This window comes from Macadamia integrifolia, unplaced genomic scaffold (assembly GCF_013358625.1).
Source record: "Macadamia integrifolia cultivar HAES 741 unplaced genomic scaffold, SCU_Mint_v3 scaffold995, whole genome shotgun sequence".
NCBI classification, from domain to species: Eukaryota; Viridiplantae; Streptophyta; class Magnoliopsida; order Proteales; family Proteaceae; genus Macadamia; species Macadamia integrifolia.
Genome location: NW_024870613.1, coordinates 182,158 through 208,593, shown reverse-complemented (window position 1 = coordinate 208,593; position 26,436 = coordinate 182,158). Strand labels below are relative to the sequence as shown.

General features: G+C 35.3%; 2 protein-coding genes and 1 long non-coding RNA gene across 3 annotated transcripts; all 3 read left to right on the top strand.

Moving 5' to 3' along the window:
- The first annotated feature begins 2,693 nt into the window (after positions 1-2,693).
- On the top strand, positions 2,694-7,685 carry LOC122070750 (receptor-like protein 13). Its single transcript, XM_042634950.1, has 7 exons — positions 2,694-3,153; positions 4,114-4,269; positions 4,409-4,567; positions 4,704-4,775; positions 4,907-5,065; positions 5,156-5,314; positions 5,812-7,685. The coding sequence occupies exons 1-7, from the start codon at positions 2,778-2,780 to the stop codon at positions 7,026-7,028; spliced, it is 2,298 nt and encodes a 765-aa protein (XP_042490884.1). The 5' UTR covers positions 2,694-2,777; the 3' UTR covers positions 7,029-7,685.
- Positions 7,686-20,339: 12,654 nt separating this feature from the next.
- LOC122070751 lies at positions 20,340-21,278 on the top strand. Its single transcript, XR_006137955.1, has 2 exons — positions 20,340-20,547; positions 20,941-21,278. It is a non-coding gene; the product is annotated as an uncharacterized LOC122070751 (long non-coding RNA).
- A 1,439-nt stretch (positions 21,279-22,717) lies between these two features.
- On the top strand, positions 22,718-24,989 carry LOC122070754 (receptor-like protein 9b). Its single transcript, XM_042634954.1, has 5 exons — positions 22,718-23,075; positions 24,027-24,182; positions 24,323-24,481; positions 24,617-24,688; positions 24,820-24,989. Exons 1-5 carry the CDS (start codon positions 22,718-22,720, stop codon positions 24,987-24,989), a joined length of 915 nt encoding a protein of 304 aa, XP_042490888.1.
- The last annotated feature ends 1,447 nt before the right edge of the window (positions 24,990-26,436 follow it).

Sequence of the window (26,436 nt, the reverse complement as noted above, 5' to 3'; positions counted from 1 at the left end):
CAGTATAAAATGTAAGAAATTAACAAAGATGATAACGGTCGGAACATTAGACACATGAAATTGATCACCATTGACTATGTGGGAAAAATGATTTATTTGCAAGAATCAAAATACCCAAAAAAAAAAGAAAAAAAGAATACCAAGTTAATTTTGAAAATTAATTAATACCCTAGGGGAGGCTGCACATGGCTATTATATACACCCATAGCCTTTATTTTTTTTTTATTGTCTTATTTTTATTTTTTCTAAAGGTCAGCAAAGTATATTATAAAAATTTTTAAAATGATGTATATGATTAGGGTCCAGGCATGCCTGAACTTAAGAAATTACAGAAGTTTCCTTTGTCCCCAAAATTGGATAGTGGTCCACCTTTGGCATTGCCATCAGTAAACACACCAATCCAATAAACTAAATACAGTACATATGCACCCCATAAAAATCAGTATCTAAGTCTAAGTGGAGTGTCTCAGATAAGTTCAGAGGAAACAAAGTTTGGAGAGCAAGATTAAAAAGAAGACGCAAGTGAGACTACTCCCCACTTAGCCAAAATACCTGCCATCGAGTTCACTTTCCTAAAACAATGAGTAACTCCATATTAATATTGTATTAAAAAAAGGGAAAATAATGACTATTGTTGTCGAAATTTCCATGAAATGGAATTACTAAGGATCAATGTCACCATAGTCCATAGGTCACAAGAGACACGCAAAGTGAAGTATAGAACACGTAGGGTTCCTATCAGAGCATGATTTGGAAAAACAAGCCCAAAAAGAAACCAAAAAGAAGCGTCGCTAGAAAGTGACCGTTGGAGCTTGACTCATTGACTAATATAGTAGTCACCCAAGAGACACGCAAAGTGAAGTATACAACACGTAGAATTCCTATCAAAACATGATTTGAAAAACAAGCCCAAGAAGAAACCAATAAGACGTGTTGCTGGAAAGTGACCATTGAAGCTTGACTCATTGACTAATATAGTAGTCACCCAAGAGACACGCAACGTGAAGTATACAACACGTAGGGTTCCTATCAAAGCATGATTTGAAAAACAAGCCCAAGAAAAAATAAAGGGTGTACCCAATGCATGAGGCTCCGGCATGTGCAAGGTCCCGGAAAGCAATTAGAACACAGGGAGTCATGCCACGGCTGGAAGAACCTAGGCACATACCTCAACATATGGACACATATCCCCGGATCACTCTAGCCTTGGGATGACTCTCTAAGTTATCCAATCATTGGAGAGGATTTTTTCGGAACTAATATTGTTAGTTTCATATGACAATAGAGAAGAAACAAAATCTCATTATAATGATCAAGAAATATACACTCCTTATACCTTCTAAACCTTAAAAAAATTTAGTTGCTACCCAGGTTGCAGCCAAATAGCTGCTACCCCTATGGTAGCCAACGAAATGGAATAATTTATTTTCTCCTAGGGTTCACAAATACCCTCCTAGGTTATGGTATTTTTTGAAATGCACTTTTAGATTCCATTTCTTTGGCTACCACAAGGGTTGCAACTACTTGGCATCTCTCTCTCTCTCTCTCTCTCTCTCACTCACTGTTTCTGAGTATTTGCATACAAACAATGTTACAAATCATACATAGTGAGCCTATCCTCTTTCTCCCAAAAGCTCAGAGTTTGAGTACAATCAGACAAACATCAGTCGTTGTTTTATTTTGAAGTTAAAAGGCAGGAATCGCCAATTGTTCGTTTCAGACAACTACTATATACGGGGCATTTCAGATCTTAAGGAGAGTGTTTGTTTCTAATACGACTCAACTAACTATGTTCGTTTGCTACAACATCTGTGCAGATCCTCTCTAACATATAAAGCAAGGAATACAAACCATCTCAACAGCAGCAGTCTTATACATAATATCAGGCACTCTTTTCTAACAATAAGATCCAAGAATCAAGACTCTATTTCGTTGAGCTTTAAAAGTCTCCTTAGTAATACAGTCTATAGATGACTAGCTGGCCCAGAAATTGAAAGAACAAGGTGCTTAATAAAGTCCTCGATAAGTAGTAACTTACTTTTGATTTAAAAGAAGATTGTTGCCATTTCACAGCTAAAAGAATCTAAGCACACGAGTGAACATACAAACACATATCGCGAGATCACTCCAGTTGTGGGATAAATCTCTGGGCTATAAAGTCCTTGAGGAGGATTTTTCGGGACTAATATTGTTAGTTTTGCATGGTAATAGAGAAAAAACAAACAACAACTGTCCAGCGCAGTTGGTGAGTTGTGGTGTGTAAAAATCTTATATTTATCAAGAGGCCTTGAATTCGAGTCTCTTTTTCACAAGAATTGACGAAAATGTTTCAAAAAACGTTACCAAATGCAGTGCTAGAATAGACGTTCCGAAGTCTAACGCGGTTAGTCCTGACAATCCTGCTCACTTGATACACATGCAATTGGGTCTCAGTAGAGAGAGAGATTTTTATTGACAACTTCCTAAGAAATATCAATGAATGTGGACAAACCAATAGACCTGATTTTCCACACGGTTCCTTTTAATAATAATAATAATTTGTTGGATGCTGCAGGGAAGCTTAGGTAGCTTTGTTCATGTAAACATGTTTTGGATGGGAATGACTTTTTATATGCGTTTACTTTGAATTGACTTACGGTGACTTCTTGATTTATTCCAATTCTATGGACAAACTAAGAGTGGCTTTAATAAGATAAGAAAGCATATCCCTTTTCATAAAGGTCTATATATATCTTAGTTTCTTAATCTTCACAAACCATAAGAGAGCTATATTAATTATGGGGAGTGCATCCTTTTCTTCCGAGATGGTTAAGATAACAGGTTTTGTGAGTCTCCTATGCTTTAGCTTCGGTCTTTATGGGTGCAAAGGGTGTCTCCAGGAGGAGAGGACTGCTGCCTTACAATTTTGGGATTTTTTCAACTCACATGGCTCTACTGTTCATACGAAGTTGGAGGGAGATGATTGTTGTCAATGGGCATTTCTGGGCTGCAACTTGTTTAATTCGACGAACCGTGTGGTTATCATTGATCTTTTCAACCAAAATTCAGGAGCGGAAAAATTGTACCCGAATGCTTCTTTGTTTACTCATTTCAGAGAATTACAAACTCTAGAGTTAAGTTATAACAACATCGGAGGTTGGATTATGCCAGAAGGTAGGATTTCTTCACTTCAGTGGATTTATCTTTTTATCTTTATAGTTTTGTCAAAGATTTTCTAGATTAATTGACGAAAAATAGCTAAAAAACTACAATTCTCTATGCCTAGGAGGAGCCCTTTTATAATAAATATCAATTTGGATATGGATAGCCATAAGCTTAAGGTTTCTCCAACCCAGGGATTTAGTTTATGGGAATTGAATTAATATTGGTTTTCATCGATGCCGATACAATATCAATCTGAATCAATCCTTATCAGACCAAATAGGTCAGGTTTCTCCTATATTTTATTATTCAATAATTTTTTTTTATGACTTTACCCTTAATTCAATACGAATACCGGCTTGATCCACAGTTGGCCAGCTTTTCAGTGGCATGCGCTTATTTCTTTTACCCCTTTATTAATTAAGGTGTTGTGATATTCCCTCATCATGATTTTAAACCATTAATTATATATCAGTGTTATACATATGACTGATTAGGAGAAAAGAGGACCAACTTTAATTAATTCTTACCAAAACATACCATCAGTGTTATATCTCCTTCATAAATGCATCAGCATCATCCCTATATAGGTAGGGAGCTACAAACTTCGATCAGAAAAATCATGCAATATCTCGCATGCATATAGCTAACGATGTAATTAAGAATAGTATGTTGTACTCTCCATGCAATGATGTGCTTGGCTATTCCTACATATATAGGAAATGACCGATCTAAAGAATTTTGTCTGTTCAAACTATTTATCAATATGAAAAATTAAAATTAAGTAAAAAAATAAAACTAATGGCCTCTTTTGCATAATTTTAACATATATTTCAGGTCCTTGATTAATTTGTCGATCTTGTTTCCATTTTATTTTCCTTGGAAGCTCCTCATCCTCCTCCTCCTCCTCTTCTTCTATAAAAAAAATATGTTGATGTGAGTTATTACATACCCTGTTGCTTATTATTGCAGCATTATGTGAACTAAGGAATCTCGAAGTGTTGTCTCTAATTGGGAACAGTCTGGACGATGGAGGGCTTCCAAGGTGTCTTGCACGCGACCTTCCATTTTTGAGAGAGATTTACCTAGAGAGCAATTCTCTCAACTTATCATCTCCTCTTTTATCAGGTAACAAGCTAGGGATGAAATTAAGTCTCGTCTATATCTGACCTGAAAATTGTGAATTTTGTTATTATTCTTAATTTTGTATATCTCAAATTACTAACATTAATTATGTTTGGGCTTTGTCTTGTGTGGTGGCATGCAGCAATATGTGGATTAAGGAATCTTCGTGTGTTAGATCTAAGCAATAATGTTCTAAGTAATGGAAGCTTTCCACCTTGCATGTTGGGTACATTCTCTTCTTTGGAAGAGCTCTACTTAGGGAACTTTACCCTTGAACAATCGTCTTCTAATGTCCTAACAGGTATGAGCTAGGTAAAATATTTCTGTCTATAGAACAATAAATGGATATTAATCCCAAAATATTTTTTGTTTTACCTTGAAGGGGAAAAAAAAAACCAGCTATTATAGTAGTTCTTTTTATCTTCCTCTATTTTCAGCGTTACAAGGAGCAAGAAATCTTCAATACTTGGATCTAAGTAATAACAATCTCAGCGATGGAAGTATGAGAGGTACGTACATGCTAAGAAAATACCCAATCTGCAATCTGATATATGCTAAGGAGAAAAGGTTGTCATTATTACCAATTAAATTCTATCACTTAGATCGTAATCACTCTTTTTCTTTACTTACCTATGTTCAGCATTATGTGAAGCAAGAAATGTTGGGATATTGAATTTAAGTTATAGCAATCTCAATGTGGAACATATACCACATTGTCTACAACAAAATCATTCTTCTTTGGAAGAACTCATTCTAAGAGACACTTTTGCCACCAAAGACTCGGATGCTCTTCTAGAAGGTAAATATTAAAAGGATCCTCAGTGAATTGTAAAATCATTGCAGTAAATCTATTGACGAGTGATATATACATTGTACATGTGCGTTGCAGGATTAATATGTAGATGGAAGAAATTTAAAAGGTTGGATCTAAGTATGAATGATCTCAATGATGAAAGATTACCCTCTTGCCTATTGCATAACAACTCTATGCTCGAAGGCCTTGATCTGTCATCGAATAATTTAAAAGGTTCACTCGGATTCTCAATAGGTACTAATGCATTATTAATTTATGTTCGATTTCAGAAACAACTTTTATATTCAATGGTAATATTATAGGCACAAAATATGCTTCTTACCATCCAATAATAGTAATTTTTAGAACATTTGGAAGCATTATCTAAATTATTTAAATAAATGCACTAATATTATTTGATTATAATTGTCTATTCAATATGATGGTTTTGTTTTAAATCTCTAGAACAGGACCCACTTATGGTGCTACTTGAGCAAGTTGGGCCAAGTTTTTTCAAAAGCTAGAACCAGCCTGAGGTTTCTTGAATTTGGCCCTGGTCTGGCCTAGCTTGTACTCTACATATTAAACCCTTGCTACTATTCTTTTTTTTTTTTTTTTTTTAACCCTTGCTTCTATCAATATAACCAAATCGTTCTTTATTTATTATATAAATATAGATATGGACATACACAGCACACTTTTTTTTTTTTCATAAATGAAAATCTTATTATATTTTTATTTCTATTCTACAGGGCTTTGTAAACTAAGGAAGTTACGGTACCTGTATCTTAGAAACAATTCAATTGACAATATCAGTTGGACATGTTTAAGCAGCCAATTGAATTCTTTGCAGAGGCTTGATCTTTCTCAAAATCAAATACCAGGCACCATTCCTCCTTTTGTTTCTAACCTAACCTCTCTTGTCAATCTTGATCTTTCCAGCAATAAGTTGGAAGAAGTGGTCTTCTTCTCTATGTTTGCAAATCTTTCAAAACTTGAAGAGATTAACCTTTCAAACAATAGAGATTTAGAAGTTGAAACTGAGTCCCCAACTTGGGTTCCATCTTTCCAACTAAACTTCTTAGCCTTAGAAAATTGTAAAATCAGGAACATTCCCCACTTCATTTCCAACCAATACAACTTGTTTGCCCTATCTTTGTTGTACAACTCTCTTCAAGGAACAATTCCGTCATGGTTGTTATACAATGTTACTTCACTTTCTGAATTGTACCTGAGGGGTAACCACTTTCATGGCCCATTTCCTCTGCCCATAAAAAACAGAACATCAACACTCCAATTTCTTGACATCTCCGACAACAATATTGAGGGACAACTTCCTGGAAACATTGATGTGCTTTTCCCATATTTAAGTTTGTTTAATATGTCCACAAACAAACTTGAAGGCTGCATCCCTCCGTCATTAGCCAATATTAATGACTTATGGATATTAGACTTATCGAATAATTACTTTGTAGGCGAAATACCTCGTAGATTAACTCAAAATAATACTTCCTTGTTTCTTTTAAGCTTATCAAATAACAATTTACATGCAATAGGAAGTGTTTCCAACATGAAAAATCTACAATTCTTAGGTCTTGATGGCAATCGCTTCACAACACTCTTCCCAATTATTCCATCAAGCCTTCCTTCACTCGAGCTTCTAGACATAAGTAGGAATTCCATAACCGGCTACATCCAAGATTGGCTTCCTGCTTTCCCACAATTGGTCGCACTCCTTATGAGAGGAAATCATTTAGTTGGTCACCTTCCAACTTCATTGTGTCAGATGAACCAATTACGGTTTTTGGATCTTTCAAATAATCGTCTGTCTGGAAGCATACCTTCTTGCCTCAACAACATCACCTCTTTGCTGGAAAAGTCAGAATTACCACTTGGTACAGATATTATTTTTGACAACTACATGGAAGTAAATAAATTTTGCCACAAAGAGAAACATGTACTCATATGAGGGTCTTCCTCTTGCCCAGATGACCGGGATCGATTTTTCTCTAAACCAATTATCTGGTCATATTCCATCTCAAATGGGAAAGCTGATAGCCCTGCATTCATTAAACCTTTCTCACAATCTCTAATGGGCTATTTTCCAGAATCATTTCCAGGGTTGGAAAAGTTGGAGAGTTTGGATCTCTCCCACAACAAGTTGGTGGGAATGATCCCTCCTCAAATTGTTCAACTCTATTTTCTTGAAATTTTCAGTGTGGCATTCAATCAACTCTCAGGAAAGATCCCATATGAGAAGAACTTTGCTTCTTTCACCCAGGATAGCTACATTGGTAATCCGGGACTTTGTGGACCTCCAACTGAAGTCAATTGTTCATCACCTCAACCACCCCATGATGAATACAAGGAAGAAAATGTTGATGGACAAAGTCTCATTGACAATAACTTATTTTTCTATTCATATGTGGCTATTTCTTATATCTTGGGATTCTGGATTGTTGTTGCTCCTCTTCTCCCCAGCAGAAATTGGCGTAGAAAGTACTACAAAGTTGTGGATGGATGCATTGATTGGTGTAGTGACAGATTCTTTTGGGTCTTGTTTTATATCAAAAACTATTGCTAGTCAATATATTACCACTCAAATTAATAAAGCAGTGTAAGGGAAGAATTGTATTGTGTAATATGTAAGACAATTATTCTCTCTCTCTCTCTCTCTCTCTCTCTCTCACACACACACACACAAGCCACATTCAGATAAATCTTATATATACACTTGCCTCTGCCTGCACATGAGCTTGTTCTTTATATATATATATATATATATATCCTAGACCAGGTCAGATCATTTATGCTTATACAAATAAGGGCCTTGATTCTAACAGGATTCTGATTTTAGATGGTTTTCAATTTTCAATAATGGACTTTGATTCAAAAATAATATTTATAGATGGAGAAGTAGAATTATACTAGAGGTCCCCCCCCCCTCCCCTGCCACCAAATGAAAAATGAAAACCACCTTAAATCCTGTTCTTCCCAAGTTCGGAGGACTGGCCGGTCTGGTCTGACCTTCCTTTTCCCAAATGTTTACCAAGTTGCCTCATGGTCATTTGGCGGTTGACCTAGACCACCAGCCAATTCTGATTATACCAAGCTTGGGATTTGGACATTTCTTCTTTAAATCTATTGCTCTTCTCTCATAAAAACACTTGACCCATTTCAGGTAGGCTTTCTTGCTACACCCGGTTGGGTGCCTTTCTCCGTTCGTTCTCATTGACCATTGTGCTGATGCAGGACCACGCATCCTGACAGCAGTCTCCCTCTCCCCCAGAAAAAAAAAAGAAAAAGCAACCAAAAAGACGTTTACAAGGTAGAATTAAATGATTAATTATCACACATTAATTAGACTTCCTATAAAAAAAACTTGAATTAGACTGCCGTTCTAAGATACTTACACCTCAATTTGTCCCAGTCATGGTTTTAAGCATTGATATCATATCGGCCGTATCTATCGATATCGATATCGGTACCTAAGTCCTTGGTCCCACTTGTACGTTTCATGTATATGATTTCTTGCTCAGAAGTGTAACGTAGCCATTGTGTGCCACTTCCATGGATTGAAATCCTCCATGGGGAGCACTCTTGGCAGAGGCAAGCGGAGGCTATCTACTATGGCAAGCCGATGCCACATGTACGGTGGATCGTCAAGGTGCCAGTCTGAAATCTTGATCTTGAAAATGGACCGATTCATCATCGACCAAAACCCCCAAACCTAGGATAGATCCATCAAGGGTTTCAATTTAGATTTAACACCAAAACTGATATCAATTTATTTTCAATTTGGAAAACAAAAATTTAATTCAATTTAGTTTTGATTTGAAACGAATTAAATAAAATCAAAATCAAAGTCAAATTTGAAACGAATTAACTAAAATTGAACCAAATAAACCCTAAAAAACCTAACAAATAAACAGAACATGAACTAAAAAAAAGTATAAGAAATGAATATGAACCGAATAAAATTGAATCGATTGAACCTATATGAGTTGAATGGTACACTAAAACCATGCTCCCAAACCCTGCAGTCGTGGGAACATCGTGCACTGGGATGCATTCCCCCCCCCCCGAGATGCTCTTTTTTTTCTGGATTGGATATAGATTTCTAAACCAATTCAAACTGAATAAAAATAGAAATAAAAATAAAAAACAAATTAACGCAAATCGATCTAATTCGGTTTTGATCTAATTTTACAAATGCTTTGATTTTTCGTTAAATTTATTAAATTTCAATTTATACAAATTCTATTTGAACAGAATAAAAAATCAAATCAATTGACTGATCGGATTAATTGGATCTGCCGATTCCTCCCCTCGATCCTCAAGTATATATAAAGAAAGCAGATACATACATACGACACATTATCCTTGCCATAAACACAATCTAAGAGCACAGGAAAGCAAAGCAAAGCAGAAGGAGAAAGGAGCCTGAAAAAGCTCAATTTTCCTCTCCTCTACTCTTCGTTTCCCTTATCTGTATCTCACCAAAACTACAGAAGAGAGAGAAGAGAGAGAAGATCGAACCAGAGATTTTGAAAACTAAGCCCATCTACACATATCATCATGACACCCTTTTGGCTACCAATAGAAAAAAAGAAAAGAAAAGAAAAAATTATTTTTTATTTTATTGTGTTTTAGGCAAGGGTTGTGCGAAAGACCTTTTGGCATTGTACTACAAATCTAATGCATGGAATACTGGGACCAAATTAATTATAGAACCCTGAAAAGCTGAGCATCGTATGGCCTCCAGACTAGTAGCCTTGAGGTTTCAAATTAATTATAGAACCCTGGATTTCTATCAGGTTAGATAACGGAGAAAAAAATAGTTTTTTTTTTTATTAGAAAATAAGATGATTATATAGAGTTGATAGTTTGAAATAGAAAGTTTTATTATCCTTAATCAGGGTTTTCCCAGTCATAGCTTTGAAATCCAATAGCCTAATCAAAAGAACAAGATTTTGTTATTATTTTTTTACACAGAAATTTGGTATGAATAAAAGATTTTCTATTTTAAGACTAGAGGAATGGTGTTCTAAGGCCACTGTAAAAAGTTGTTGGAAGTCATCAAGAGTTCAAGCTCAGTGACGTCGGTCCAAATCTTGTGAACTTTCCCATCCGTGCTTGTTCCCGTCTCTTATCCCATGGAGAACTCTACTACAAAATAGTTGTCAAGTAACAATTACATCTGACATGATTTATCGTCTTAATTTTTAAATTTTGCATGTACGATTTAAAAATAAAGAGTAGAGATGTTTTTTCACATGGAAGGAGAGATAGACACATAAAAATTCTCGTGTAGGCCATGCTCAGAATAGAGTTATAATTCCTCTAGGGGGAAATTAATTCCTTTGCCAATACTCAACAAGACGCGTTGAAGGCCTTGAAGGAAAAAAAAAAAAGTTACACTTAGGGACCATTGGTGTTAATTGACTCATTGACCAATACAATAGGCACCAAAGAAATTATGTAGAAATTTAAACCTGATTGTCTCCGACTAGTTTTATTGCAAGGGCTAGTTAGTCTATGATGCATGATGATGTGAATTATTTTCTTATAAACTTATTTTTCAGATAACTGATTGGAGTCATGATAACCAACTTGTATCTCATTGGTCATACTTCATTAATCTTAGAAAGAAAAAGCAGGGTTCTGGTTGAACCCCGTTGCCGACATTCTATAGATTAATGAATTAGTTATGAAAGAAAGAAAGGAATTAAACAATAGAGTTGATTTTCCACACGGTTTCATTAAGAATTATAGTGACCATAGTTGGCAGAGGCTTAGCTTTGTTCATGTATGACTTGTTTTGGATGAGAATGACTTCTTTATGCGTTTACTTTGAATTGACTGTATAGCCACCTTCTCTATGTCAACTCCCTAGACAAACTAAGAGCCTTGCATTCATTAAACCTTTCTCACAATTCTCTAATGTGCTATTTTTTTAAATCCTTTCAACAATTGGAAATGTTGGGAGTCTGGATCTCTCTCACAACACGTTGGTGGAACAGTCCCTCCCCACTTAGTTCAACTCTATTCTCTTTCTATTTTCAATGTGGCCTTCAATCAACTCTCAAGCGAGATCCCATACGAGAACAATTTTGCTACTTTCTCAGAGGATAGCTACATTGGTAATCTGGGACTTTGTGGACCTCCAACTGAACTCAATTGTTCATCACCTCAACTACCCTATGATGAATACAAGGAAGGTTGTTAAAGTTTGCGTCGAATTCTTGACCTGCTTTGAAGATTGACCCAATCCCCCTTTTTGAGATCTGTGATGGAAGCAGAGGGGTTGAGTCGATAGGCTCAAACCCGGAACCCAGCATTGATCTTGTAAGGGGGTGCGTGGGCGTAGTATGGTTCAATCGGATCGATTGTGACCCGATGGGTCGACCCACGACTTGGAGTATATAATGTATTGTTGTCTTGTTGGGAAAGGTCATTGTAATTTGGGGGTTTTTTCGAGCTAGGGTTTCAGGTCGAGTTTTTTTGCCGTTGTTTGGTGTAATCTCTCTTTTGCATAGTGAAACATCTTCTTCTTTGCCCGAGGACGTAGCACACCACCCTGGTGTGTGAACCTCGTTAAATCTTTGTATTGTGCGAATCTTCTTAGTCTATTTATTTTCGTGTTTCTTGATGTTTGATATAACAAAGGTGATGTTGAAGAGCAAAGTTTGGTCGACAATGACTTATTTTTCTATTCATATATGGCTATTTCTTATGTTGTGGGATTTTAGATTGTCGTTGCTCCCATTCTTTTCAGCAGAAATTGGCGTAGAAAGTACTACAGAGTTGTGTGGATGGATGCATTGAATGATACAACGAAAGGCTCTTTTGGCTCTTATATTATATAAAAAACTGTTGGTAGTTACCATGGAAGTATGTAAATTGAGAATATAGAACTTATCTTTCTATGCTTAATTCTCTTGAACAAAATAACCACGAAAAATAATAGGAGATATTAATGAGGATGCTCCTCTTCACTTAAATGAAAAATATTGATTTATCTCTAAAACAATTTTCTGATGATATTCCATCTCAAATAAGAGAGAGCTAAGAGTCCTAGTTCATTAAACCTTTCTAACAATTCTTTGATGTACTCTTTTTCTCTTATAATCCATTCAAGGGTTGGAAAAGTTGGACAATTTGGATCCATGAGAAAATTTTACCGTATATGGACAGGAAAAATATAAAACCAAAGGTCGTGTGTTGTCTTGCTTAAATAAAAGACTGCATCATGGGTCGTGGTCTTAAATTTTGGATTGAAATCCACATAATTAGTCTATTTGATTTGGAATTGAATGTGATTGATTACAATTAATCTCAATTCCACATAAGCAAATTTAGTGATGCTATTGATTCCCCCTCGATTTTGTATGGGTGGGCTGGGCTGGGCTAGGCCTCAAGTCTGATTGCTTCCATACGATGTCTTCTTAAACCATTCAATGTCCCAAATCAGAATTCCTTATTAAACACTTAAAATCCCACACGTCCAGGAAACGTCTATTTTTAAGCCAATTGCCCTTTATTTTTTTATTTTTTTCCTAAACTCTTCTGGGCCCAATTGTCCTTATTATATTGTGTGACATTTGGTAGTAGAGTGCTTTGTCTCTGGGCATCAGGAAGTATACATTATGGAATGTTTGCTTTCGATTAGATGATATCTATTATGAAAATCATATCTTCTTTATCTCACTTTCGATCAATATATTATGATGAAATTAATTAACAAATGGAGCCTAATATGAACATTTGTTTGAAGTAAATATGGAATGCAGGATCCTGAAAGATTAGACATTGCATGGCCTCCTTCCAAGGCTCCAAGTCTATCCTTGAGGATTCAAATAATAATAAACCCTGAGATTTGACCAGGGAAGGTGTTAGTCTTGAATTAAAAAATCTAAAAAATTATTTTGATGATAATAATCATTTTTACTCACCGAAAAAAAAAAAACTTGCAGTATAAAATGTAAGAAATTAACAAAGATGATAACAGTCAGAACATTAGACACATGAAATTGACCACCATTGACTATGTGGGAAAAATGATTTATTTGCGAGAGTCAAAATACCAAAAAAAAAAAAAAAGAATACCAAGTTAATTTTGAAAATTAATTAATACCCTAGGGGAGGCTACACATGGCAATTATATACACCCATAGCCTTTATTTTTTTCTTATTGTCTTATTTTTATTTTTTCTAAAGGTCAGCAAAGTATATTATAGAAATTTTAAAAATGATGTATATGATTAGGGTCCATGCATGCCTAAACTTAAGAAATTACAGAAGTTTCCTTTGTCCCCAATATTGGATAGTGGTCCACCTTTGGCATTGCCATCAGCAAACACACCAATCCAATAAACTAAATACAGTACACATGCACCCCATAAAAATCAGTATCTAAGTCTAAGTTGAGTGTCTCAGATAAGTTCAGAGGAAACAAAGTTTGGAGAGCAAGACTAAAAAGAAGACGCAAGTGAGACTACTCCCCTCTTAGCCAAAATACCTGCCATCGAGTTCACTTTCCTGAAACAATGAGTAACTCCATATTAATATTGTATTAAAAAAAGGAAAAATAATGACTATTGTTGTCGAAATTTCCATGAAATGGAATTACTAAGGATCAATGTCACCATAGTCCATAGGTCACAAGAGACACGCAAAGTGAAGTATAGAACACGTAGGGTTCCTATCAGAGCATGATTTGGAAAAACAAGCCCAAAAAGAAACCAAAAAGACCATTGGAGCTTGACTCATTGACTAATATAGTAGTCACCCAAGAGACACGCAAAGTGAAGTATACAACACGTAGAATTCCTATCAAAGCATGATTTGAAAAACAAGCCCAAGAAGAAACCAATAAGACGTGTTGCTGGAAAGTGACCATTGGAGCTTGACTCATTGACTAATATAATAGTCACCCAAGAGACACGCAACGTGAAGTATACAACACGTAGGGTTCCTATCAAAGCATGATTTGAAAACAAGCCCAAGAAAAAATAAAGGGTGTACCCAATGCATGAGGTTCCCGCATGTGCAAGGCCCTGGAAAGAAATTAGAACACAGGGAGTCATGCCACGGCTGGAAGAACCTAGGCACATTCCTCGACATATGGACACATATCCCCGGATCACTCTAGCCATGGGATGACTCTCTAAGTTATCCAATCATTGGAAAGGATTTTTTCGGAACTAATATTTTTAGTTTAATATGACAATAGAGAAGAAACAAAATCTCATTATAATGATCAAGAAATATACACTCCTTATACCTTCTAAACCTTAAAAAAATTTAGTTGCTACCCGGGTTGCAGCCAAATAGCTGCTACCCCTATGGTAGCCAACGAAATGGAATAATTTATTTTCTCCTAGGGTTCACAAATACCCTCCTAGGCTATGGTATTTTTCGAAATGCACTTTTAGATTCCATTTCTTTGGCTACCACAAGGGTTGCAGCTACTTGGCATCTCTCTCTCTCACTCACTATTTCTGACTATTTGCATACAAACAATGTTACAAATCATATGTAGTGAGCCTATCCTCTTTCTCCCAAAAGCTCAGAGTCTGAGTACAATCAGACAAGCATCAGTGGTTGTTTTATTTTGAAGTTAAAAGGCAGGAATCCCCAATTGTTCGTTTCAGACAACTACTATATACGGGGCATTTCAGATCTTAAGGAGAGTGTTTGTTTCTAATACGACTCAACTAACTATGTTCGTATGCTACAACATCTGTGAAGATCCTCTCTAATATATAAAAGCAAAGAATACAAACCATCTCAACAGCAGCAAGGGCCACATGACTAGGTATCGTTATTTTCTTAAGAAATATTATAAAGATGTATGAATATACGTGGGATAATGTTAATTGAATTCGAGTACAAAACATGACATGTAGCTAATCCATATGGTATATATACAACTAATTCAATAATTTGACCAAAACCACTGTCTACGTGTATCAAAATTGGGGGCCTTTTCATATAAGCTTATCCTAATGAAAAGAATAAACCACAAATTAACAAGTATATATATATATATATATATAAATGATGCATGTTTCCAAGTCGTTTTCTTGTAAGCATACATGGGTGATCTATGATCGATGATGATATATGAACTCACAAAGACTTATCCTGCCACCAAATTAAGTTGGTAGCAAAGAAGCTTACTCTTAAGACGTGTGCAAGTATTGACCATTAATTGTCTGATTAACTATACATGAAGTCAACTCTACTTGTAATAAATTTTGTTAATTGCTGGCCAATTAATTCTCAATATTGTAATTCTAGCTCTTCAGCCTTTTGACAATTAGATCTTGTATCAAGTTCATTGCTCACCAACTGCGTTACCCCCTTGAGTTTCACAAAAACGAATCACTTAAATACGAAAGAAAGAAGAAATTACACTTGCACCAAAAAAAAAAAAAAATTACACCATATCTGGACACAATTCTTTCACACGGTTCCGGCCTCAGTGTTCATTGGAGAGTCAAGAGTCAATGTTGTAAAAACAATCCTCAGCGTTCATTGAACCTTTCTCACAATTTTTCGGTGGACTATTTAATCCTTTCAAGGGTTGAAAAAGTTGGAGAATTTGGATCCACTTGAAAATTCTACTGTTCATAGACATGAATGATCTAAAGGCACCATACATTGCCATGTATGTCCTATATATAACCCATGCATGCTTACTACTTGCACTACCAGTACCAGCCCTTAAGCCCATAGGTACTTAATCCTAAAATTGGAATTAAAGTACATGAATTAAAATTAAATTTTGCTAATGATAAATTTTAATTATCACAAAATCCAAATTAGTCCAATATTGATGAGGTGAGTGGTAATTAATTTTAAGTACTTGATTATGAGATCTATACAACGAACAAAGGTCACAGCTGAAAGTTTTGCAAAATATTTACAAAAAAAAAAAAAAGTTGATGCGAAGCTTGAGTACCCTCTTTTTGAGAATACAAAACACATCTATACCGAGTTTGTTTTACCATGAATGCGTACATCTCCACTCTATTCTATGGGAATTGAGTTCGAATAAATTAGTTTGAGTCCTATTTATTCCTAGCTAATTCTAAGACGATCTTAATCGAAATCAAATTGGACTTCATGCAAATTAAGGGTCCATTTGATTTTGTTTTTAGAAACGGTTTTTTCATTTTTCTGTGCTCAGAAACGGAAAAACACCCCAAAAACCGTTTGATTTTTCAGTTTCATTTCACTTGTTTTTGGAAACAGAAATAGAAATTTATGCCTATTTCTGTGTCTGGAAATAGGGACGGATAAACAAGTTAGACTTATTTTTCTGTTTCTAGAAACAAATGGGAATAACAAAAATTGTGAAAAACCCAATACTTCACTCGACCTACCCAAACCCCAACCCATTATTGAAACTTCTCGCTATCCAAATACAGTGATTCCAACCTAGTTGTGCGAAGTTCACAGTTTCGGATTGCCTTCATCCTTCAGAAACTCATCTCCATGAAACATACATGAAGCTCCAACTTCATGCCATTGCATTCCTACAACGCCGTGGCTTCACTCATGTTTTGAATTGGACTAAATTGTTGAAAACGTTTCGGAAAACAAAAAAATCAAACACCGTTTTACATTTCTATAAATCATTTCTTAACACAGAAATGACAAAAACCGTTTCTGTTGTTTCTAAATACAGAAACAGGAGAAACAAAATCAAATAGACCCTAAGTATATCATATCCATCAATCCCACCACTCTTTTATCAATCCATTTTTTTGCATACATTTATGTTTATAGGTCTTGATATTTATATTCAGTTCAATAATTACATTCTACTTGAAAGTAAAGATTAAACAAAATTTTGAAAATCAATATAGCTGAACTATCAAACTGGATAACATAACAATACATGGGATGATATATAATTGAATTAGGAAATAAAATTTTACACTTGGTCAATTCAAGTTAACCATGTCACCTTTGTTCAATGGTTGGAATAGCGACATCATCCTACTATACTACTACTTATTTTTGCCATACCACAAATCTAAGTAGAGTGAGAATTTAATGGGCGCGGGCCAGGCTAAACTACTACATTAAGGGGCTGGCCCAAATGAATCCTTCAAACGTCACTATTTGGGCCCACATTCTCCCTTCGTATGGGTCGACTGGGTTCAAGTCTGATGGCTTTCATACCTTTGACCAATGCAACATTCTATCAATATCAATGAATATTGTGACCAATTAATGCAATTTAGAAAGAAAGAATTGGGAAGAAATTAAACAATAGAGCTAATTTTCCACACGATTGATTCCCTTAATAATTATAGGGACCCATGGTTGGAGAGGCTTAGCTTTGTATTAGAATGACTTCCTTTTGCGTTTACTTTGACTTGACCTCGACACCAAACATCTCACTGACAATACATTCAAATCCTACACCGTGCCAGCATATGGGAGGGTATATAATTTAAATTACAAAATGAAATTTAACATTTGATCAATTTAGACCATGCCATCTTTATTCAATTAATGGTTGAAATAGCCACATCATCTTCTTACGTGGCAACCAATAACTAAATAGGGTGCCGTTGGTACATATAAAGACCTCTCTTTAGGGGTTGTGCGAAAGACCTTTGGGCACTGTACTACAAGTCTTAATGTAAGATGGCAATTTACTGGGCCCGGGTTCGGGCTAACCTACAAGATTTACAGGCTAGCCCAACTTATCCTCCAAACCTCACTAAATTTGCATGGAATATTGGGACCCTGAAAAACTGAACATCGTGTGGCCTCCGGGACTAGTAGGCTTGAGGTTTCAAATTAAATTATAGAACCCTTAGATTTCGGCAGGGAAGGTGTTAATCTTGTACTTCAAAATGTAAGAAAATAGCAAAGATGACAAAAAAGTATTGGATTTCTAACTGGTTAGATAACTGGGGAATTATTTTTTTTTTTTTTCAGAAGGATAAGATGATTACATAGAGTTCATAGTTTGAAATAGAAAGTTAGTATATCATAGCTTTGAAAGCTATTAGTTTGATCAAAAGAATATGATTATTGTTATTATTTTTTTACACAAAAAATTGGTATGAACAAAAGATTCTCCATTTTAAGATGGAGAGAAATGGTGTTCCAAGGCCACAACAAAAAGTTGTTTGAAGTCATCAAGAGTTCAAGCTCACTGACATCGGTCCAAATCTTGTGAACTTCCCATCCTTGCCTATTCCCTTCTCTTATCCCATGAAGAACTCTACTGCAAAATAGTTGTCCAGTAACAATTACATCTAACTTGATTTATCATCTGCTTTGATTTTAAAATTTTGCATCTAAGGTTTAAAAATAAGGAGTAGAGATGTCTTTTCACATGAAAGGAGAGATAGACACATGAAAATTCTCATGTGGGCCATGCTTGGAATAGAAATCTAATTCCTCTGGTGGAAAATTAATTCCTTTGTCAACATTCAACAAGACGCATTGAAGGCCTTGAAGGGAAAAAAAAAAATGTTACACTTAGGGACTATTGGTGTTAATTGACTCATTGACCAATACAATAGTCACCAATGAAATTATGTAGAGATTTAAACCTGATTGTCTCCATCTAGTTTTATTGCAAGGGCTAGTTAGCCTACGATGATGATGTGAATTATTTTCTTATGAACTTATTTTTCAAATAACTGATTGGAGTCATGATAACCAACTTGTATCTCATTGGACATACTCCATTAATCTTAGAAAGAAAAAGCTTGGTTCTGGTTGGACCCCATTGACAACATTCTATCAAGATTAATGAATTAGTCTAATGCAGTTATGAAGGAAAGAAAGAAATAAATTAAACAATAGAGTTGATTTTCCACACGGTTTCATTAAGAATTATAGTGACCAGGGTTGGCAGAGACTTAGATTTGTTCATATATGACTTGTTTTGGATGAGAATGAATTCTTTATGCGTTTACTTTGAATTGATTGTAGTGCCGACCTTCTCTATTCCAACTCTCTAGACAAACTGAGAGCCTTGCATTCATTAAATCTTTTTCACAATTCTTCAATGGGCTATTTTTCAAAATCTTTTCAAGAGTTTGAAAATGTTGGAGAGTCTGGATCTCTCTCACAACATGTTGGTGGGAACAATCCCTCCCCAAATAGTTCAATTCTATTCTCTTTCTACTTTCAATGTGGCCTTCAATCAACTCTCAGGCAAGATCCCATATGAGAACAATTTTGCTATTTTCTCTGAGGATAGCTGCAATGGTAATCTGGGACTTTGTGGACCTCCAATTAAACTAAATTGTTCATCACCTCAATTACCCCATGATGAATAGGAGGAAAGGAGGAAAGTGATGTTGATGATCAACAAAGTCTATTTGATTTGGAATTGAATGTGATTGATTCCAATTAATCCTAATTCCGCGTACGTAAATTTAGTTAAACTAATTTAGTCTGAGTGCTATTGATACCAGCTCGATTTTGTATGGGTGGGCTGGGCCTCAAGCATGATTTGAAAAACAAGCCCAAGAAGAAACCAACAAGAAGCGTTGTTGGAAAGTGACCATTGGAGCTTGACTCATTGATCAGTACAAGGTTGGAAAATCATAGAACAGGTTAGTCCTCTTCTGGTCTGATCGGTGTGGTCTGTTGCAATTTTAAAGCTTAGTCATAAGGCAATCTTGGCACTTATATATGTTTGTAACGTAACTCTTATGCTTGTAGGGGGCTTAGTTGCATAATTGCAACAACATAATTAAAGATAAATGATTTGCTAAGGTGACTAGAACTTGATCGAAGTGATTTACAACTTCAATGTAAATATGTGTGGACACCTCATTTTATCACTGAGAGTAAGTTAGATTATTAAAAAAAAAATTGGAAAATCTACAATGCCATGCACCTCCGAGAGAATGCCACAATTATAAGAATACCCTTCTCTGTTTCACCAAATTAGGGTTGGATCCCCTACCGTCAGTCACTGTTAAGTGAAGAATTAAAATGAGAGAGATTTATTGATAACCTTCTAAGAAATATCAATGAATGTGGACAAACCAATAGACCTATTTTTCCACACGGTACGTTATAATTAATAATTATTGAATGGGACCACTTTGTTAATTGGTTGCTGCAGAGAACCTTAGCTTAGCTTAGCTTCGTTAATGTAGGAATGGCTTTTATTATGCGTTTACTTTGAATTGAATATGATGACTTCTTTATTTTAACTCTATGGACAAACAAAGAGTCAATATATAAGATAAGAAAGCATATCCCCAGCTTTGTCCTCACTATAAACCATCCATCTTCGATCATCAGAATCACTTTCATACTTCTGTCATTCTCTTTGCATTGAAATGTTCCTTTTCCCTTTCTTCTTGTCTTCCATTAGGAGCTGAGAGTGAAATCTCTCTCTCTCTCTCTCATATGAAGGTGGAGTCACGGTGTTTGTTTGCATTGATTTGAAATTCTTGGAGGACGAGGAGGACTCGAGACCTAGAGAGGTAATTCTTCTTCTTGATTTCCTCTACGAATTACAGTCTTAAAGACTTACGATTTCAGTTCAATTCCCTTTTAGCCTTTTGAGTCTAAATTTGATTAATTTGTTTCACTATCAAGAACTTGATTTTCTCTACGAATTACAGACTTGAAGACTTACAATTTCAGTTCAATTCCTTTTTAGCCTTTTGGGTCTAAATTTGATTAGTTTGTTTCACAGTCAAGAACTTGATTTTCTAAATCCTTTTACAGAAAATAAGATTTGTCTAATTTCCTTTACTTTCACTAGGAGTACAAGCTATACTCTGTTTTTTTTTTTTTTTTTTTTTTTTTTTTTTTTTTCTCAGAATCGATTGGTTGTTCTAATGATCCAACCATCTGATCCATCACAATTTCAGGTACTGCTGGTTTGTTCCTAACGAACACTCTGACATATATTTGGTGTCAATCAGACACTCTAAAGTCTAAACAGTCCTGGATTCATTTAATTAACCTTCTAATCCTTCTGGGAGCAATTGGTATGATGCCACCTGCGTCGGCTATGAACTACAGTTCATGGATTTTTGTTGGGATGATTTTCAATTTCTTTGCATTCCGGAACTAGAAGAAATGGTGTTAATAAAGTCTTTTGTTGTATAAAAATAACAACATACTCACACCCTCAATGTTAGAGGAGGGGGTGGGGGCGTAAATCGCTCAAACTCTTAGACCCACATGAAATTTTGGCAAACTACAAGGGGGGCGTAATTTTTCCTATTTAAAAAGAAAAAAAAAAAGTGCAAGTTAGGTGATGATCAATTAAAGCAACAAAGGGAATTCTAGGGTATGTAATAATGAATATGGATTTTTGTTAGGACACCCTTTCTCTCTCTCTCTCAAATGCACACACCATCATTATCAATAGTTACTCCATCTGTCCATCATCATCAATCTATAAGCAATGACCTTCTATTTACCCCTTTCAAACCTTGCAGTAGTGGGGGAATCTAGCTTGTCATTGGATCGCTCTTTTTAATAGAACACGTTTTCATTAAAGCATGATTTGGAAAATCAGTAGGCCGGCATCCCACCTGTAAAATTTCCTCTTCTCTTGTTCCCAATTGATCGGATTTAACTAAAATTAATTTGATATCTAACTGGAGAAGAGGGAAGCAAAAAGAGTGTCCATTGGCAATTTGATCCGTCTGATCGGATTTTCAAGATACACATCAAAATTTTTTTTTATTTCTTTATCCCCTATATGAATGTAGGAAAACCCATCCATGGGTTGCTCAAATGGTTCAGACGAAATGGGGATTGTGTGGATAGGCGCACGGTCCTAGGTTCGATCCCTCATCTGTGTATCTGCGATTTAAGTGGAGATTGTGGCAATGAATTGGTACGCTAGTCTCCCTGAGGATTAGCCGAGATGCGCGGAAGCTGACCTGAATACCTTAGTAGTGCATACAAGATCCCAAGGGCAATTAGAGAACAGTGAACCATTTCACAGCTAAAAGAATCTAAGCACACGAGTCAACATACAAACACATATCGCGAGATCACCCCAGTTGTGGGATAAATCTCTGGGCTATGAAGTCCCTGAGGAGGATTTTTCGGGACTTATGTTGTTAGTTTTGCATGGTAGTAGAGAAAAAACAAACAACAACTGTCCAGCGTAGTTGGTGAGCTGTGATGTGTAAAAATATTATATTCATCCAGAGGCCTTGAGTTTAAGTCTCTTGACTGTTACCTATTTTCACGAGAATTAACGGAAATATTTCAAAAACGTTACCAAATGCAGTGCTAGAATAGACGTTCCAAAGTCTAACGCGGTAGAGAGAGATTTTTATTGACTACTTTCTAAGAAATATCAATGAATGTGGACAAACCAATAGACCTGATTTTCCACACGGTTCCTTTTAATAATAATTTGTTGGATGCTGCAGGGAAGCTTAGGTAGCTTTGTTCATGTAAACATGTTTCGGATGGAAATGACTTTTTATATGCGTTTACTTTGAATTGACTTATGGTGAGTTCTTGATTTATTCCAATTCTATGGACAAACTAAGAGTGGCTTTAATAAGATAAGAAAGCATATCCCTTTTCATAAAGGTCTATATATATCTTAGTTTCTTAATCTTCACAAACCATAAGAGAGCTATATTAATTATGGGGAGTGCTTCCTTTTCTTCCGAGATGGTTAAGATAACAGGTTTTGTGAGTCTCCTATGCTTTAGCTTCGGTCTTTATGGGTGCAAAGGGTGTCTCCAGGAGGAGAGGACTGCTGCCTTACAACTTTGGGATTTTTTCGACTCACATGGCTCTACTGTTCATATGAAGTTGGAGGGAGATGATTGTTGTCAATGGGATTTTTTTGTAAAGTGCGACTTGTTTAATTCGACAAACCGTGTGGTTATCATTGATCTTACCCCCCGAAGGGATACTACAGGGCTGGGAACATTGTACCCAAATGCTTCTTTGTTTACTCATTTCAGTGAGTTACAAGAACTATACTTGGATGATAACAACATCGGAGGTTGGATTATGCCAGAAGGTACGATTTATTCATCACTTGATTTATCTTTCTATCTTTATAGTTTTGTCAAAGATTTTCTAGATTAATTGACAAAAATTAGCTAAAAAACTACACTTCTCTATGCCTAGAAGGAGCCCTTTTATAATAAATATCAATTTCGATATGGATAGCCACAAGCTTAAGGTTTCTCTAACCCAGGGATTTAGTTTTCGGGAATTGAATTGATATTAGTTTCCATCGATGCCGATACAATATCAATCTGAATCAATCCGTATCAGACGAGATAGGTCGGGTTTACTCCTATATTTTATTATTTAATAATTTCTTTTTTATGACTTTACCCTTAATTCAATACGAATACCTGATCCACGATTGGCCAGCTTTTCAGTGGCAGGCGCTTATTTCTTTTACCCCTTTATTAATTAAGGTGTTGTGATATTCCCTCATCATGATTTTAACCCATTAATTATATATCAGTGTTATATATATGACTGATCAGGAGAAAAGAGGACCAACTTTAATTAATTCTTACCAAAACATACTATCAATGTTATATCTCATAAATGCATCAGCATCATCCCTATATAGGTAGGGAGCTACAAACTTCAATCAGAAAAATAATGCAATATCTCGCATGCATATAACTAACGATGTAATTATGAATAGTACGTTGTTCTCTCCATGGGATGATGTGCTTGGCTATTCCTACATAAATAGGGAACGATCGATCTAAAGAATTTTGTATGTTCAAACTATTTATCAATATGAAAAATTAAAATTAAGTAAAAGAAATAAAACTAATGGCCTCCTTTGCATAATTTTAACATATATTTCAGGTCCTCGATTAATTTGTCTGTCTTGTTTCTTTTTTATTTTTCTTGGAAGCTCCTCATCATCCTCCTCCTCTTCTTTTATAAAAAAAAATATGTTGATGTAACTTATTACATACCCTATTGCTTATTATTGCAGCATTATGTGAACTACGGAATCTCAAAGTGCTGGATTTAGGTTTGAACAATCTAGACGATGGAGGCCTTCCAAGGTGTCTTGCACGTGGCCTTCCATTTTTGAGAGAGATTTACCTATATCGCAATTCTCTCAACTTATCATCTCCTCTTTTATCAGGTAACAAGCTAAGGATGAAATTAATTATCGTCGTTATCTGACCTGAAAAATTGTGAATTTTATTATTCTTCTTAATTTTGTATATCTCAAATTACTAACATTAATTATGTTTGGGCTTTGTCTTGTGTGGTGGCATGCAGCAATATGTGGATTAAGGAATCTTCGTGTGTTAGATCTAAGCTATAATCTTCTAAGTAATGGAAGTTTTCCACCTTGCATGTTGAGTACATTCTCTTCATTGGAAAAGCTTTACTTAGGGAACTTTACCCTTGAACAATCGTCTTCTAATGTCCTAACAGGTATGAGCTAGGTAAAATATTTCTATCTATAGAACAATAAATAGATATTAATCCCAAAATATTTTTTGTTTTACCTTGAAGGGGAAAAAAAACCCATCTATTATAGTAGTTCTTTTTATCTTCCTCTATTTTCAGCATTACAAGGAGCAAGAAATCTTCAATACTTGGATCTAAGAAATAACAATCTCAGCGATGGAAGTATGAAAGGTACGTACATGCTGATAAAATACCCAATATGCAATCTGATACATGCTAGGGAGAAAAGGTTGTCATTATTACTAATTAAATTCTATCAATTAGATCGTAATTGCTCTCTTTCTTTACTTGCCTATGTCCAGTATTATGTGAAGTAAGGAATCTTCGGACATTGGATTTAAGTTATAGCAATCTCAATGTGGAATATATACCACATTGTCTACAACAAAACCATTCTTCTTTGGAAGAACTTACTCTACAAGGCACTTTTACCACCAACGACTCGGATGCTCTTCTAAAAGGTAAATATTAAAAGGGTTCTCTGTGAATTGTAAAAACATTGTAGTAAATCTATTGGCGAGTGATATATACATTGTACATGTGTACATTGCAGGATTAATATGCAGATGGAAAAAATTGAAATCGTTGGATCTAAGTATGAATGATCTCAGCGATGAAAGATTACCCTCTTGCCTATTGCATAACAACCCTGTGCTCGAAAGGCTTGATCTGTCATGGAATAATTTAAAAGGTTCACTTGGATTCTCAACAGGTACTAATGCATTATTAATTTAAGAGGAACATTTGTTTTTAGAAAGAAAAAAAAAAGTTATGATTATTTTCTTCCATATTATCAAGCTTCTCCACAATCTAAATCCTATCTAAGTCCTAATTTCTGCATTTTCAAGTTCTTAGGAGACTAGATTTATGTTCGGTTTCAGACACAATTTTTATATTCAATGGTAATATTATAGGCACAAAATATGCTTCTTACCATCGAATAATAGTATTTTTTTTAGAGCATTTGGACGCATTATCTAAATTATTTAAATAAATGCATTAATATTATTTGATTATAATTGTCTATTCAATATGATGGTTTTGCTGTAAATCTCTAGGACGGGACCCACTAATGGCGCTACTTGAGCAAGTTGGGCCAGGTTTTTCTAAAAGCTAGACCCAGCCTGAGGTTTCTTGAATTTGGCCCAGGTCTGGTCTAGCTGGGCCTTTGCTGTGATACCCAAAACTAGCCGAGCTCAACCAAGCTGAATCTTGGCTAGAGACTGGCCAAGTTTGAGTGTATGAAAGGTTCGTACCGTGGATGTAGGAACTTAGATCCCCTTCTTTTTAAAATTATATTAATGGAATAGGGATTGAGCAGTTTATTTGGACACAAGATTGTACCAAATGAATTTTTTTTATAGATAATTAACACTCTGTCGTTCTGATTAAAGACCCAAAATGTTTTTAAAACTAGTAGAATAGATCCTACAATACAAAAAACATGAAGATATAGAAAATTTGGTCCAACTCGGCCCGATCTGTCTTCCTAGCCTAGCTTGGCTGAGCTCAGCACAAAGGGCCGGGCTGATGATATTCCATTTCAATCTTGGGCAGGTCCAGGACTGGTTGTACCCTACATTCATTAAATAAATAAATATACATATACATTCATACATACATCAATGAACGTAAGTTTCATACATACTGCACAATACAGAGCACAAATCTGTTAAAACTTCTTAAATTAAATTTATGTGTTAAATTCTGGCACCGATGGTAACTATATATATATATATATATATATTGTTTAATTTCATTTTTCATTGATGAAAATCTCATGCTTTTGAAATAGTGTTCTGGTATACTCTGATTTTTTATCCCATTTCTATTCTACAGGGCTTTGTGAACTAAGGAAGTTATGGTACTTGGATCTTAGCAACAACTCAATTGACAATATCCCTTGGCCATGTTTGAGC